General features: G+C 34.2%; 1 protein-coding gene across 6 annotated transcripts in view; it reads right to left on the reverse strand.

The window, feature by feature from the left end:
- CACNA2D1 (calcium voltage-gated channel auxiliary subunit alpha2delta 1) overlaps positions 1-17,555 on the reverse strand; it is a 357,434-nt gene that overhangs the window by 189,928 nt on the left and 149,951 nt on the right. For all 6 annotated transcript variants that reach the window (XM_085569965.1, XM_021543146.3, XM_085569969.1 and 3 more), the window contains exon 4: positions 576-635. In XM_085569965.1, the coding sequence (XP_085426091.1) occupies positions 576-635 (60 nt within the window). The remainder of the gene's footprint in view (positions 1-575; positions 636-17,555) is intronic.

The raw sequence follows: 17,555 nt of genomic DNA on the forward strand, positions 1-17,555 counted from the left end.
AAAGAAAAAATGTAATGTTTGACCAGGTTGGGTCCTCTTTCAGCAGTACTAGAATCTTGAAAGAAGAGATGCAGTTATTAAAATACAGAAAGGGATTCTAAAAAAAAGTCTATGACTCCCATGTAATGCAGATAACCAAATCTTTCTGCATTAAATTTTTTCTTGGTTTTTTTTTTTTTTTTTTCCCTTTACACAAGAAACAGACAACTTGTAAAAATCTTTTCTATGATTCTGTTTCAGTGTTTGGAATAAGCACATTTTTAAGTGGGAGCAACCATCACTCAAATATCTTCTCTGTAATCATTCCTTGTCTGTCAAAACAAAGTTGTCTTGTGTACAACTCAGAGCTACATCCCTGTCTGTGAGGCTCTTTATGAGCTTCTGAAGAGAAAAAGTTCATTTTATTCTCTAGACACTCTGACTGAGACTCTGTTTACTGAATGAAATAAACTATCTGTGCATAATCACCAGCCCCTTCTGTAGTAGATACACAAACAAAATATTTGTAAGACTACAGTTAAGATTTCAGAGAAGAAAAATCCAAGAAGGTTAAAAGGAGAAAAAATGAAGCTTACCCCAAACTCATCCCTCCACTGATGCGATGCTTGGTACTTCTCTGCTTCTTTAGCAAGGCGCTGAAGAACAAAGAGGAGAGAACATAAATTTTAGTCTTTACTGATTCTTCACGTAGAAAAGCCTTTCTTTATCTTCCTATGCATATTTTCTCTATATAAATTTTATATCTATGCTTTTTGCACTTACTTGAAAATTATGTGCATTTGAGTCAAGCTGAACCATCCCATCTAAAAATTGTTATTTTCTGTATTATTTTATATTTAAGTACCATAATGCATTATAAAATTTAACCCTCACTCTAATATAATTTAGAAGTTCTAGTTAAGTTCAAAATCCATCAACATCCTGCTGAAAATACTCTATTTATGCACACTACCTTGTCTTATGTGCATTAATTTAATCTACTAACTAATAACAAGTACATATTAAATTATTAAAACACCATGTTATGGACATTTATTTCTCTGTTATATCATTTAGCTTCAAGTATAGAAACTCTTGACAGCCCTGTGATTATTAGGGATGCACAAAAAGTCAGTAATTTGGGAATAGCTGGAGTCTGATCTCGTCGATTGAATTAGCAGCTGGAGATTAACAGGCCTGTTCCTAGAGGGCATTTCTCCCATATTTAATACTTTGAATAAAATCTAGTTTTTTTCACCTAGCCCCACAAGAAGCAGGAATTTGCTCTTTCACATCAATCTCTTGTACAGATAAACCCATTAGATTGGATGTAAAGGAACTGGTGTTTATGTCACATTTCCAGTTGAGTCACCTTGTCGGTTCTTGCTAACAGTAAAAAGGAATATGACCAGAAAGTCCAGGAAACCTGGAGTTCCAGACATGGTTCTGTCAAAACCTCACCTCAGCCCTTTGCAACTGCCTGTGCTACCTCATCCCAACCCCTCTTCCTAACAGCCACCAGGATGATTGATATATTTAAAAAATCAGAACTTAGGATATTTTCCTTATTTTTAGGTTCAAAATAATTATTTAAAATGAGAAAAAACATCAACAAACCTGTGTCCCCTATGTCCACAAAATGTGTCACCACTCAATTATTTTATTGTCAATTCAAATGATTCTTAGCTAACAAAAAGCTACCAGAACTTTACAGGCACTGCTCACTGGAGGTACATCCACAGTAACCAAGTACCATATTAACCAAAGAAAAACTGATTTAATTTCATACTTTATACATTACATTGGGAAAAAAAGCACAATTCAACTTTCTCTTGACTGCACTGGACAAACATCTACAGCATTTATTTTTTTTTGGTAATACACTAGGACAACTTTGTCTATCTAATTTATTCACTTAATCTAGCCCATTCTGCATCTAAATTTGTATAGCCTCTGATAAATTCAAGACATATTTCAACAGATTGTAGCAAAGCAAGATATAACACTTACTACATGTGTAAATAGCTGCAGTTAACACTGCCCTCAGATTTCCTTCACACTCTGCTCAATTGCCTTAAGATACTCTGAGAACCACAAAAGACAGCAGAACCCAAATGCACAAAATGATATATGGATTATGGAGAGAAAAATATACTCATCGTTAACACTACAAATAATTTTCCATGGAAAGAACTGAAGTTCCTCAGTTCAAATGGTAGATTTCTTAGCTAATCTGCACTATAAAGTGAAAATGCTTAAAGCAAATTAAAAAAAAAAAAAAAAGAAGTTGCTTTGGGTTGCTTTTTCTTTTTTCAAAGGAAGGGGACAAAAAGATTATCCCTCACAAAATTGTATTCTTTAGGAATTTTTCAGTCAAGTTTCAATTAGAACCCATCCTAACTGCCCAAGCAACCTTCTAAAATAACCTCATAGGCAATATCTACAATGCTTTGCACCTTAAAATAGCTTCCAAATGAGTGGGTGGCATTCAGGACATGCATATAGAGCTTTGTTAAAGGTAATCAAGCTCATTCGAAACTCCAAGGAAACTGTTTAAGAAACAGTGATAACCAATGAGAAAACAATTGTTAAGTGACTCCCAGAACCCTAAACCAAACACCCTAACTGAGGTACACATGACAACAAGACAGGACCATGCATACAAGTTCCAGCAACTGGTTGAGATACCATTTTGATTTCTTCATCACTGCTTACCTGAAGAATCTCTGCATTTGCTCTACTGTCCAAAAATCAGTATATTTTTTGTTGCTGTTCCAGTTATTGGACCAATTTTTGAAAAATTTAATGTGAAGTATATCCAATACTTTAGGGAATGTATATTTAGAATGTACTTCATATTTCCCTGTGTCAACACTCCTTGGCTGAAAATAGCTGGGCAGTCAAGCAAACTCAAGTTACTTGTGCCTTTTAATGTGACACAAGGAGACTAATTTTTCATCTCTCAAAGAAATCATGCCTGCTTCATTTTGAGGCATGCAAATGTCAGGTCTGGCCTTCCCTGTTTTGAGGGAAGAGTCTCTGGAGAATGTTGACAGAGAAGCTGCACAACAGCCGGCTGGCACCTGGTGCTTCCCATTTTCCCTCTCATTACAATGAGGGTTTAATAAGGCAACAGCTTCTTTAACACCATGACCCACTGCAGCTCCCTACAGATTTCTCCAGCAAATACTAAAATCCTGACATATAAATTTTTATGTGTAACAAAATGAAAAGAAATGGTTTAAAACAATGTTCTTGTATATTAGCTTTTAATAATTTCTTCCTCCATGCTCTCTGTATTGCTTGCTGTGTAGATGAAAGCTGTAAGATGTTTTCATGCCTTGAACAAAGCTCTATTTAACAGCATCTTTTTGGTTAGGAAACGCAGAACAAAACTAAAAATTGAAAAAATAAACAAAACTAACGTAACAGAAGTGTTCTGGCTTACTTCGTTATATTTAAAGAACCCTACTTCGTGCAGTCTGCTGGAGAACACAGATTTACTCTGAATTAGTAAATAAATTAAGAAACCACAACCAGGGAGAGAGGGCTACAAAGGCTAACAGAATGTTGTAGCATCTATTCATGTCCTTTGGAGGATGCCTGACAGCTGTGTGATGGTGCTTTTCAAGTAAGGGATCAGAGGAGCTGATGCCAGATTTAGCCAGTGTGATTGACACAGTAGCTGATGTCAAATTTAAGGCGCTTGGAAACACTTTGATTAAGCATGAAATTTTTTCAATAACTTTTCCTAGATTAAACAATTATTTCTATGTCTTTTTTTTTTATTTTAAACTTTTTAAAAATATTATTAATGAGAACAGATTTCTCCTTTTTTTTTCCTTAGTAGGGTGCAGTGTGCATTATTTTAATGAATTTCCAGAATACTTAGCTTATCAATAAAAAAAATCATTATCTCTTAGAAATCAGTCACTGCTCACAAATACGTATTTTTAATCAAACTTTGAAAGGAGTCAAGAGGCACCCTCCACTAGATTTCCTTATGTCTTTCAAAGAAAAAGGTTATCTTCAACAGAAAACAGCTATTGAAAAGCTAGATAAGGTGCAAGTGTTAATTCACTCCACCAACCTATGAATGTTTCTTTAGCTTTTAAAGGGATTATAAAAGATTATATACACACACAAACACACACACAAATAATAGAAAAATAAAACAACTAAAAAAGGTCCAAAGCCCAGTTGCATGTCAATCTCAAAACCCTCTATTTTCGAAGGTCTTGTCCCCAGTTTCCAAGTTCATGTTACCATCTCTGAAAGGCAGGCTTTGATGCAGCCTTGACAGCAGGAATCTTTATCTGATCTGTAAAGATCAACTCCCTGGAAGGCCTATTCATCTTCCAGCCTTCATTTCTTTTACGTATATGTCATATTTTTATCTCCTTCTTGCCAGTTCAGGTTTCTGTCAGCAAATGGCCCAATTAAATTTATATTCAGTACAATCAAGTAATGTTTTTTTGTGCCTGCCACTCTCCTTTTAGTGTTTTATTTGAAAAGAATATTCAACTATTTCTTGATATATTAAGATATTATACAATGTGTAATCTTAAGAGTTAATAGATATCAATAGCCTCACAAACTTTCTAAAACACAAAATCCAAGGATGTTTTAGGTTATTTAAAGAAAATAACTACCATGGGAAAATATGTCAATATCAAGTTTATAAAGAAAAACATAGAATACACAATGACCTTCAAGGCCTGATTATAAAATATTATCCAAATACTTTAATCTGTTCTTGCATGAACAGCACAAAAGCCACAAGAAATATGTGTAAAAGTGGTTTAATACATAGTTTTCATATATGTGTCTAAAATACAAATAGTTTTCTTCCATAGTTGATTATGAACTGGATATGAATTACAAGATGAAGAGGAGATTTTGTAAGACATATATATATTGGTGTCAGAAGTGTCAATGCAAGACTGATACTCTTATTTCACTACAGTTTTAATACAGACTGACAAAGCCTAAAATACTACATTCTCAGCTCAGTAAGCTGTTACGTTCTGTATTAAAACAAATTAGAACTATTCTCTTCTACCTTGATTCTGTTTTCTTTACATGCATAGCATATGCTATATTTTCACAGGAATTCTTGGTAATGAATTATCCAAATACCCATGAGTTACCCTATTCAATAATTGTACCCAATTGTATACGACCACTCAGGTTGCCACACAGAGAGTGTGAGCTCAACAAAGAACTGTCAGCTGGAAGGTCAGTAACCCAAAAGTGAGCACAGATGTGCTAAAGACAGCAAAACCATAACTCTCATAAAAACACAACTAGATTAATTTTCTTTTGTCTTATTTCCTAACTTCCAGTGGGGCACAGGAGGAGTTAGTAGGGGTTGACAACCCTTTTACATGTTATTTATAATGATATTTCTTATATGATCTTTCTAACAAGCCGGCACTGATAATAATTATCCCCACAAAAGCTTATCTAGATTTGATGAAGCTGATGCTCGTCAGTTTGGATAGGACACTTCCAACCATAAAACAGTGTCTTAGACTGAACCAAAGAAACACATGCCAAATTTTGCTGATTTAAATTTTAACCACAATTTTTAATGTTTCCTGTTTCAAGTAAATTTCTTTGCTTTTAAAAATATTGCGATCACTAACAATGAAGCACAAAAGTTTCCATGATAATTCATATTTCCCTATGTCAAATAACGATTTTTTCCTAAGTTTTGCTGTATTCTATTATATAAAGGCCAGAATCTTCAGTCAGAACTTTAAACATATTTTAAGACTTTTTCTTTTTTTTTTAATAGTGACCAAATATAGGTTTCTATGGTTTTTGTTTTTGCTCATCTTCAGCTTGGTTGTATTTTAGGTATTAACAGTGCAAAGTCACAGCTTCTCTTTACTCTGACATCTGCTGTGCCACATGATGGTAATGTGATCTGTGCTCTGTTAATTAGGATATCTGAAGCATATAAGGTCACAGAAAGACTGTGTTTTTAATTGGTCTCCTATATTCTAGACAGAATTTGTGTGCTGTACTCCTCAGCTACTCTCTGGGGACAGCTTCACTTTTGTCATCTAAGGCAGCATATTCATATGGAAATATTCATATTCATATGGAAAAACAATATACCAGGGATCTGCTGACATTGTAATACAAAAAGCAGTCTTCATATAAAATCACTGGCCTAAATGTATATATAATTTAAGACAATTGGGAATTAGCCCTTCCCTAAAACATGAACTAGAAATAGCTCTTCTCTTGTATTTGTTCCTCGCAAATTAAAAAAAAGAGAAGGGCAGAGTAGTAGCAGTAGTAGAAGGGAAAAGTGGCAGTACTTCAAGGCCTAAAAGAGAGCTGAGTCTTTTAAATATACTAAATATACTATATAAGGATTTTCAGTTAAGTTTTAGAAAGAATCTAAAATGCTTCAGAAGTATGCAAATGTACAGACATTGTCACTTTTTGTTTCCATCCTGAAAACAAATCCCAGAACAGCTGGAGCTATATATACTACTGAAAGTCATCTCTGGGGAATAAATAACTAAATAAGATATAAATAAATAAGCTAAACCCCATACATTTAAACTTCTGGAAAAGTGGTACAGCTTGATATGCAGGTGAGTGCAGAGCCTGCAGAAGTTGCAGAGATGAAAGATGACATCAAGTACTACTGGTGTCACCTCAACTTTGTACCTAATGTCCATAATCCTCACTAGAACTAGCAAGACCATTGGTACCAGATGAAAAGAAACCTTACATGAGCAGTCAAAGGGAAAAATTAACCACAGGTCCAAAAGCATTGCTGGAGGAGTACCTGAGTACCAGAGAAGAGATCAAACACAGCCACAATGAAGAATGTAGGGAGCATTAAATTGTCTTCTCTGACTGGAGCACTGAGTCCCATCCAGGAGGCATGAAATATTATTTGTGTCAAATACTTGATACACTTAATATGGGGCAGTAGAAGAATACAAATGAATTATATTCAACTACTATTAAACAGCAAAAAGAAGTGTAGTAGATTCACATCAGGAGGTAGAGAAGCAGAATTTTCACATTTATGGGGAGAGGGAAGGAGGAAGTTCAGTTCACAAGCCAGAGTATATTTCTAGGATATGTGCAATCAGGAGATTTGAGAAGCTGGGCAATGTTATGACAGCTTGATACTGCCAAAAATGTTTCAGTAGACAAGACAGTATGATAAAGGCATGAAGAAAAACTATTAGAAGAGTAAGATAGTCTGTCAAATGCATCTTGACATCTAGCAGTGAAATTTCACTAGAGTGGTGTATAAAAATAGCATAAGACCCCTTTCTTTTAAGACATCATTCATCCCTCTCATTTGCAGAGACTTAAACCCCTTAGAGCTTATTACATTTTCACTCTAATAATTCATATGGCTTAAATGTAAGTCACATTAGTGTTATATTTTTGAACAGGCTCAAAGTGAAGGACACACGCTGAAACCATTAGACTGAAATTGCCAACTGCTCCAACAAATCTCAAATTGCATAACACCACCAGCTCCAGCTCACTGCCTGCCTTGGGAAATTCTTTTAAACTTCACAGCTGAGCTAGTAACTTCACAGGCATTATTAGAAAATGGCATGTATATTGAGTAGGCATGACTTCTTACCCTGGTTTTTTCACATACTTCCTAGGAGCTCAAGGGGAAATCCTAACTATATATTTTTTTTTTTTTTTAGAAATATCAAAATTAACTCACTTCAAAAAAAAGTTTTCTAAAATGTTGAAAAGGTAATTTAGCTCTGACTTAAAAAAAAATTAACTTGACACAGTTCAGATTGCTTTACCACTCCTTTAATACCTCCTGAGTAATTATGCACTTAATCATAAATAAAAAAAAAAAGACACAAAATATAACCTACCAATTTTATACATTTAGCAGATTCACTGAAATCTGACTAATATCTGAATAGGAACAGAGATAAATGAAATATGTACAACTCCCTTACTTTAAAGGGAAAAGAAGGAAAGAAAACCAAATCGAGTAAATACCTCTTTGCAAGGTACAAGGAGAAGAAAACATTGATACAGGCTGGCATCACTTATGCAAGAAAAACACTAAAGAAGTCATTTACCTTTAATTAAATAGGGGATGCAAGAGCAGCTGCATTTTGTCTCATCACATAATCAAACAGAGCAACAGATTTCACAGAATGCTAAAGTTTCATGCCAGTTTAGTAACAATATATCAAATAATATCATTTAACTGACAATATAACTCAATAACAATATTAAATATATACTGAATATTGAAAACACTACAATATTTTGGTTTAAAATTATAGTTTCTGCTGAAATTAGAAAAGTGGAGTTCAGCTAGGTAGGAAACACTAAATATAGAGAAGTGTAGTGAGTTCTAGATTTACTCCCACTTTGTGGGCTACAAAAGAGATTTAGATGTAATGCTGTTGTAATCCCAAAAGAAGATCATAAAGCTGGAGATTTAAAATGTCTGCTGAACTGATAAGCAAATATCTCTTTTGGCCATGTCACCATAATTAAGCTCCCAGAGTTTGATAGGTATTTATAGAAAGAAGAGAAAACTCCAGTTTTTCCAGAAATAACAGGAGCGAACAGAACTCATTTATCATCCATTCCTCTGCAGAACACGACAGAAATGTTTTATATCATTACAATACATCCATAACCTACACTATAATGATAAATTCCCAAGTAGTTAATGATTTATAACAAAATCAAGACAGCACTGAAGTCTGCAGCAGCATTTCCAGAAAGCCTATGAACAATGCAACAGTATTAATAATTAAACTAATAGTGGAACCAAAATGTGAATTTTAGAGAAAAAAAATCAGCATGTACACCTCAGCTCTCCAATGTATAAAACAGAAAAATGAATTTGAATTATTACAAGTCTGTTCAAAAATGAATCCACTTTTTAAATACATATACATTTGCCTAAAACTACAGCTGAATACCAAATGTAGCTTTAACAAGGCAAGATAGAGTCTCAACAGCTTTGCATGTCAGGGAAAAAAAATAGAGCAGGTGGTGGGCTATAGTTGCTGAATAATCAACTTGATCTTATCAGCAGTCAGGGGGTGAGAGCCAAGGAAACGTTCCTGTTGGCAACAGCAGAAACAAAGGTACATTAATACTGCATGCTATTTTCAGGCAACATTCCCCTAATGGAAGTAGTTCTAGTCAAAAGAAAGAGAAAGTATTTAACTGTGAGTCCTGGAGAAAAGTGAGTACAAAGGGAAATGACCTTCCCCCGGCAAAGTTAAGAGTGATTTTCATTTTCCCTAGTCGCTGTGTGAGCCGTGCTGGCAATGCTGGGAACACACGCCTGGTTATGTATGCCTGCCTTGGACCTGGGGCAACAGGACACCCAGAGCCTCTGCATTTCCTGTGGATCACATGGAGTGTAATACCATGCTGCTTCTAATCTTTCTCAAATAGATTTTAAAAGAAGTGTTACACTCCCAACATTCTCTACTGGACAGGCTCAAGTTTTAATGTTCAAGTGTAGCCATGTCGAGTTTTAAGAGTAATTCATGTTCTTTGTTAAACTTTATCCATAAAGGACAAAATGGGATTTACTTGTTCTTACCCTCCAACAGAACATTCTTCCAGATTGTAATGTAAAAACACATTATAATTAAAAGTAGACAAAAATGTAAGGAGAAACTGCTGAAAATGGTACCTTTTACAGTTACATGCATTGTCATGATTTCTCTTCAGCATCTTTTGTCGTGCATGTGTCATATACTGACATATTTATGACCTCTTTGTTCCAGGCAGAACAGTCTCTTTCAGAGCATTCTTGTGATTATACACAAAATACAACCTGTTTAAGGTATACCTTAAACATTAATCATATTTCTGCACTGTAAGACCTTTAAAACATAATTATATGGGAGAAAATACTATTTTTCACTGTAACACCTCCAGCTGTAATACTAATGCATATTGTCAGAAGTATTTAATAACTGTTACCATCCATTGTGTAGTAAATAATGGTAATTGTATTTAACACATAAAGGAAAGTAAAGCAGAATGGTGACATAATGTGACCAAAGTCACACAAAACATTAGTGTAACATTAGGTGCTTATTAATACCATAGTCCATAAGATTTATCCTCTGGGTGAATCCATTGTATTTTATTTTCAGCTATTTTCCTCTTTTTTCTATGATTATGTGCATGACCTATAGCTATGCTTAAGAAATGCATTTCATTGGTTGTCTTAATGACTAATGAACAGATCTGAACTGACATTCAAACAATAATTTTCTCCCAATTTTTACAAAAAAAAAAAAAAAACCCTAAACAAACAATTAATACTGTCTTTAGTATTACCCTCACAGGTGACACACTTGAAAACTACTGCAAGAGGTTTGTGTTTATGTATGATGACTTCCACCAAAAGGTGTTTAATTAAGATGTCTCACACTTTTCTTTGTATGAAAAACTAATTGCCACCTTCTAGCTCAAAGAACACAATCAAGAAGCATTATCCCATCTCAAAACTGTCTAAGCATCTTCCTCATGTCATTTTCACATCTGGTGTTATTTTATTTTATTTTTCAGTTTTTTCCATATAGGTAATATACTGAACCATGCCAACTAACTTAGCACCCTCCCAAAAGTGTGTTTTCTTTTATTCCAATTACAGCTACTTACTGAAAATCATCACCAGTATCAAACTGTGAATGCCAGAAAGAAATAAGAAGCAGCTAACCCTTATTATAAAAAAAAAAAAAAAAAAAAAAAAAAAAAAAAAAAAGATAAACTAAACATGCATCAGGAATGTCACAGTACAAGTAAAGGGAAATCTGGCACTACTTTGCCAGACTGGATATTGATGCACCTAACTCAGTATGATGCAGTTGACTGCAGTTGATCTGAGTTGCACTTAAAAGCTCTGCCCAGGAAGAATTTCTTCTACATTCTTGTTAAACTGGCATGTTAGAGATGAGAGATGATTTACAGAAATCAGTTTGAATCTTAAAATAAGACACCTGAGCTGATACTTAAGGGACTGGCAGACTGCTAAAAGTTTAGAGTTTTTTTTAAACACTGCAGGATGTTCTTATAGGATTTCATGGAATTGCTTTTGGGCTATATTCTCAAGAAATATTGGAAAACAGACAAATTTTATAAGTGGAAAGGCTGATTTTTCTGGGCACTTCCCTGTCACATGAAACATTAAGATTTGGGAAGTCAGATGCTTTGTGCCCTCATTTAGGTCACTGGCAGCACTGAAATGCTGAATCTCTATTTGAGCTGAAATGTGACTCAATGCCAAGGAAAAAAAGCATCTTGCACTTCTATATGAAAACAACTATAGATTTCAAAATATCGTTCAAATCTATAGATTTTGATGGGTATACTGCATTAGTAAAGATTAAAAATGCAGCTCCATGTTGCATCAGACAATGACTTTGACTCACTATTAATCAGTATGGTAAATGACATAAACGACAGTAAAACACATTCACTTGCATTTACAACAGAAGTTTCAAGCATATAAACACAGAACTTAAAGCCTTATTAAATTAAATTACAGCTAAATTCCACCATACAGTGAACACTTCACCTGTGTCCTGTGGTCAGGTGGTTTTAGTAAAGTTGAAAGAAGGGTGTAAGTAATGGTTAGTGCCAAAACTTGGACACCCAGGTGACATTACAGTATTTTGTATTGTAATCAGGAATTCCTTCCACCATGCTGCCCCAGGAAAATCTCACTACTTAGATCTCTGGTCTATAAAACCAGACAGCTGGATGCTCCTTGTCAGCTGAACAGTTACATGGATCATCCTCTCAGAATACAGACAAGATGAAAAGTAAGGAAAATTAATTTTATTTAGTGAATTTAAACTCCAAACTGCCTTTTCAAGATTTTTTTGTTTCTATCATTAGTCACTTGCCAAGTAATACCTCTAGCAACACCTTTCTCCAAACTGTAGATCTTGGACTTATTTTCATCTGTGTTACTCATCTTCTTACCTGAAAAAAACCCTCCGATATATAACCCAGCTGTGTGGAGTATATAAAAAACAAAAACAAAACCAAGACCTCCAAAAAACCCTAAAAACCAGAAACAACATCACAAAGAAAAAAATTTCAACAAAACTTCAGATTTTCTAAAATCACAAACTTGCCGTGATCATAGGATAATTTTGATGGCATATGGCTTTTTACTTTAAAAAAAAAAAAAAATTAAATATTAAAAATTGTCTTTGAAACTAGAAATATAAGCAGGCACAGGTAGGTGTGTGATGATGGCATGTAAGAAACCATGGGCCATACAGCAAACACTCTGCCTGGCTTCTGGATTCCCACCCATCCCATCTTTGTCCACTCAGAGGGGGTGGCAGCAGCAAAGTCACTGCTGCTCTGACACAAACTCTCCACGGGAAAGTTGGCAGCCAACCCCAGGAGAGCCCAGAAAGGTGAAAAAGAAAAAACTGGAAACTTCTGCCAGCTCATGTTTTGGTTTTTTTTTATAACTAAAATTCAAAGAGAATCTACTTAAATGCAAAGCTGCTGTGGATCTCAATCCATCAAGTATGTTGTGATCCAACAAAATCTAAAGAGATTGCTCAAATAAGTACTCAGTTGCTGGAAAGATCACAGCTTTGATTAGGAATTTAACTGGAAACAAAGTCATTGATGTTCTGTGCAGTGTAAAAATAGTGTGTAAGAGAGATGTACTTGCACACTGTGCTAAGTTTTACAGGTACTGTACCCTCAATAAACTGCAGAATGTATCAGTGAATTATACTACAGATGTTCCACTGAGCTTGTAGAAAACATTCTTATATTGTATTTACATAATAAAGTAAGAAATGCATGGTAAAACATATGCTCATTTTCTGAAATGTGTATGTGAGTACAAGTATCTTCCTCCAAGTGCATCTTCACATAAAAACATATCTACTAGGTAATGAAAAAACAAAAACAAAATCAAAAACATTTACAATAGGAATAGTTTGATGTATCATTTTGAGCCACAGTGTAGAATCCAGACAGATTATGCTTTTTTTACAGTAGCATAATGGAATTTGGTGTTTAGAGGTTTAGTTGTTGAACTGTTCAACTGGCTAAATAGTTTATTTGTCTACACCATTTTTAATTCTTATGCTTTCAGCAAAACATAAAGGAGACAAAAAAAGTCAATAAAAACTTAAAAGTAAAATAGGCAAATTAAAAAAAAAAAACAACCTTTTCTAATGTAAAGAAATTGGAAGACGGCTTAAATTGATCCTAGTGAATCCCTACCTTCAAAAGATCATGCTATTCTAAGCGTAATATCTCTTTACACCCTGAGTCATTAATCATCTTCTTTTGTTATTTTCTTGCACAGGTAATTTTGTGCATAGTTTTTAGCCTACTATTACCAGTTAAGTTTATATATATTTGTGTATAGGGTGATGGAGCATTCCAAGGTGAATTGACTGCCATCATTATAGCTATCTATGGTTGTTAAAATGGTAAAACTGTTCATTCTAGTTATAGAAAACTTTTTGATCCCTTACTTACAGAGGAAAAAAAAACAACAAGAAAACAAAACCAATAACCTTCACCTGGATTTTAAATGCCTTTACCCTTTGAGCAATACAAAGGATGAGACGTTTTATGAGAAAGCTGAGAAAATAGGGTTATAGTGTTGAATAAAAATCTCTTTTTGAAGCCCTCCTTGCCTCTTCAATGATTTGTACCAGTGTTTCCCAGACATAGTTGTGCCTATTATTTTTTTTTTTTTTTTGTGAAGTATAAGCAAAGGTAGTTAGAAAGATTTTTTTAAGCAGAAGATAAAAGAAAGACTTTCATCCAACATTGGGCAATACCTTGCAATATTTGCAGAAGGCTTCCTAACAGTTCCAGTCAATCCAGAATAGTGAATATTACCAAACAAGGATTTTACTTCACCACATGTAAATAAATAAAAAGCCTTGTTAAAACCAAATGTTTTTCAAGCTTGATATAAAGTTTCACAATAATCACGCTTATTTCAGTGCAAGGACTTCTGGCTAATCACCTCATACATATGTATTTCATATGTTACCAGAAAGGAATTTGTATTGGATTGATATTTATGTGCTTGATTTTACATACAAATAACTATTTATGCTTTCCTTGAGCAGTAGCATTTGTAGAGGGCTAAGAGCTGAACCTTCAATATACACTTGAATTGTAAATACATGTTTTAGTATCACCCTCCCTCTCTTACTATAAACCTAGTCTAAAGTGTCAGAAAGAAAACATGTTCCACTTTGGAATGGAAGGTTACATATCCTAAAAATACTTGAAATGTTTGTTTTTCAAATATACAGTTTCTAGGTATAGCACATTTGGCAATGTCAGAAAAATACTATTCTTCCTTATTTTAGAACAATAAAGTTGTCAGATTTGTTTTAAGATTTTGTACCAAAATCTTCTCAGTCGGTAGCAGCTTATTAAAGAGATCTAGGAGTGTTTGGGTTTTGCTGCTGTTGTTTGTCAGTTGTTTTCTTTGTTTGGGTCTTCAAGTTATGGAAATAGCACTGCTCAGATGAGACTGTGAATCCTAAGCCAAGAGTGTTACTGCTGCAATTCCTAGCTTATCTCTGAGTGGGATGAAAGGCAAATCTGAGAAGCTGCAGCACAAGACAGTCATGACTTGCCCTAGAGATCCAGGTAGCATTCAAAAATCAGTGGGATTTACTAGAACTATGTGGCATCCACAGACAGCTTAATTCCGGTCCAAACGTACTCCTTCCCAAAAATCTAGCCTAAGCAGAATCTCCATGGTTTTAATTAGAGATGTAAACATTTCTTTCTACCTTATAATAGATGGGTGAGCCCAGATCCAATATTCACTGAAACATCATTTAAGAGCCTGACCTAAGGAGGTCTGTGGCAGAAGAGACTCAAGAAATTTATCCCCTACAGAACTACTCCTCTATATAATTGTGATCAAAATTAATCGTTCTGCATTATCCCCTTGCAGCACAGTCTTCTCTTTTGCCTGAGACAAAGAAGCCCAATTTTCGTCCAAGAAAAAAGGATCAGATTTTTAAATAGTATGATTTTACTGATGTTTTATGCAAAATACTGAATTAGTCTTTTATGGGTAAATGCCCAGCATCTAGCAACTGACAGTGAAAGACAAGGTACATGGAGGTCTCAGTGCCATCTCATTTACACTGTTATTATTCAGTTTTACTCCCTTGTCAACTATAATTTCATATTCTGCACTTAGAACTCTATCATCCCTCAACATACAAGGATTTAATGTCTGTCACAAAGACCCAATAAACCATATGTGTTCATGTGTATACAATACCATTTCTATCTCAGGCAATATATGTATGCTAATATATCTGGGTTTGAGAGCTCAACAGCTCTCTGAAGTACCCAGATTCAGTACTTAAACAGCTTTATGAAATCCAGTATTGCCTTACAAAAAAGTAAGTACTTTCATGCATATTAGAAATGTTCCTTATTAGTGTATGTTAACAAAAGCATTCTGTGCTATAAAGAAACCTATTATTTGTTTCTACAGCACGTGTGCTCAGCCTCATTATCAGTCAGGGGACCCATTTCTGTGCAGGCACCACAGCAATCACTGCAGAATTGGCATGTAACTACACAAAGCAAACTTTTTATGCAGCCAGCCTTTGGATACCAGAACAGAATAGGAATCCCTAAAGAACAAGTGTTCAAACACAATATTAGAGCCCATCTTGAAGTGTAGCTTAGCTAATAGCAGCGACTGAGCTGAATTGATTTTCTTCAGCTATTTAAATCTCATTATATATGCTCTATTTAATTCCTTCTCCACCTAAATTGATACAAAATATAAAACAACCTCTAAATAATTTAGTGTGAAAAAACCTACAAGCTAATTAAAAGCTAAAATTTGAAACCCAAACACACTCCAAACCTCTATTTTTTTTAATGCATCATCTTTTTTTGTCTTGGAGTTGCCTTTTAGTTTCTTTGTTTTGGAGAGACAATGAGTGCCTGTAAGGCTTTTTTTCCTACAGTGAAAAGTGCTTACAAAGAGGGCCCTAGGCTTCTGTTGCTTTGATTTTATGCCACCAATAAAATAAAGGTTTGTGATTTTTGCATTTCTGCTGAATTTGCAAATAAATTAATAAAACCTAAATTATGTATTCTTTAACCATATAATGTGACTTTCCCAAACTGCAAATTAAAATAAATTTCATTATGATTATTAATCATTCTATTTTAATTATAAAGTGAATGCTTAAATGCCACATCACAATACAACAGTAAGGTCAGACTTTGCTCAGATGTCAAAGGGAAGACTGGAGGGAGCAGCAGAAAAGGGTACATTAATGCAGCAGTGACTCCATGAGCAGATCACAGACTTGTGTACCTCAGATATGTAGAAGGCAAAGAATAAAAATTAAAAATCAACTCCTGTAATTCATGAATTGCACTATTTTATACTTCCTTCTTGTGCTAAATAGGTTTTATAATGGATTTTCAAAAATTCAGAGCTGAAGCTCTTTTTGGTCTTACCTGAACCATTTTCAGGTAAAGCTGTTCCTGAGAACATAATAAATGTAAGTAATACCTAATTAGTATTTTCAATTAATTTCTATTATCTAGTTTCAAATTTAAAATAGTTACCACAGAAGGATTTCTGATCTTGTGTTAGTCTGAATGAAACCATATAATCCTCAATTTGTTTTCTTCGCACTTTTGCCTGTATTTTTTAATGTAGTATTTGATCCTTCAAAAGACCAATTTAAAAATGCACACTAAGATACATATTTTCACATTTTTGCACAGTGCCATGTATAGGATTCAGCAAATAGTATATAGTTCCTAAACATTTCAGTTCTATTTCTACTCTCCAATTTCTCAAATCTATTAATGAAAAGTAATCTATCAATCTATTACTTATCTAATAATGAAAATCCCTTTCTGAACTATAAGCCACATTTTTAAATGAGTCACAGTTCCTGATAAAATAAATCTGATTATTTTAAAGAAATAAAGGAATGCTTCATTTACATTATTCCCAATATCACTATTCTTACTTAGCGTCCTAATTAAGTGCATCCTGAAAACAAATGGTTTCTTCTTGAAACCATTCTCATTTATTACTCAAACTATTCTCTGACTCTTTCTCTCATGCGTACACACAAAAATTGTCACCTGCAATTGTCTAACCTACAAAGCCAAATCGTGCAGAACCTGGCATCATCCTCGTTTTATGCTGTCAATTTAAGCCTTAGATCTCAAATGGGAGAGGAGCCACCTAACATGTTTTTATTTGGAGAAGAGTTGCTTTGCAGCTTAATTAAAGCACTGTTTGACAGTTCAGAAGATGGGAGTTTGCTTCTTCTGCAAGGTTTGACAACATCCTCAGCTAAAATGTGGTAATATTGTAAAATATGACATTAAACCTTAGCCTCCAGCTTTGAAAAAATCAGCTTTAATAATTTTATCTTTCATTTACTTCCACTAATTTGCTTAACAGAAATACAACTGCCTGCTTAGCAAGTATACATATCTAGAATATTTTAATTGAACTTTTAATATACTTTAAAAGAGCACCCACAGTGACT

The sequence above is a fragment of the Lonchura striata genome, chromosome 1A (genome assembly GCF_050655825.1).
Source record: "Lonchura striata isolate lonStrDom1 chromosome 1A, ASM5065582v1, whole genome shotgun sequence".
Taxonomy (NCBI): Eukaryota; Metazoa; Chordata; class Aves; order Passeriformes; family Estrildidae; genus Lonchura; species Lonchura striata.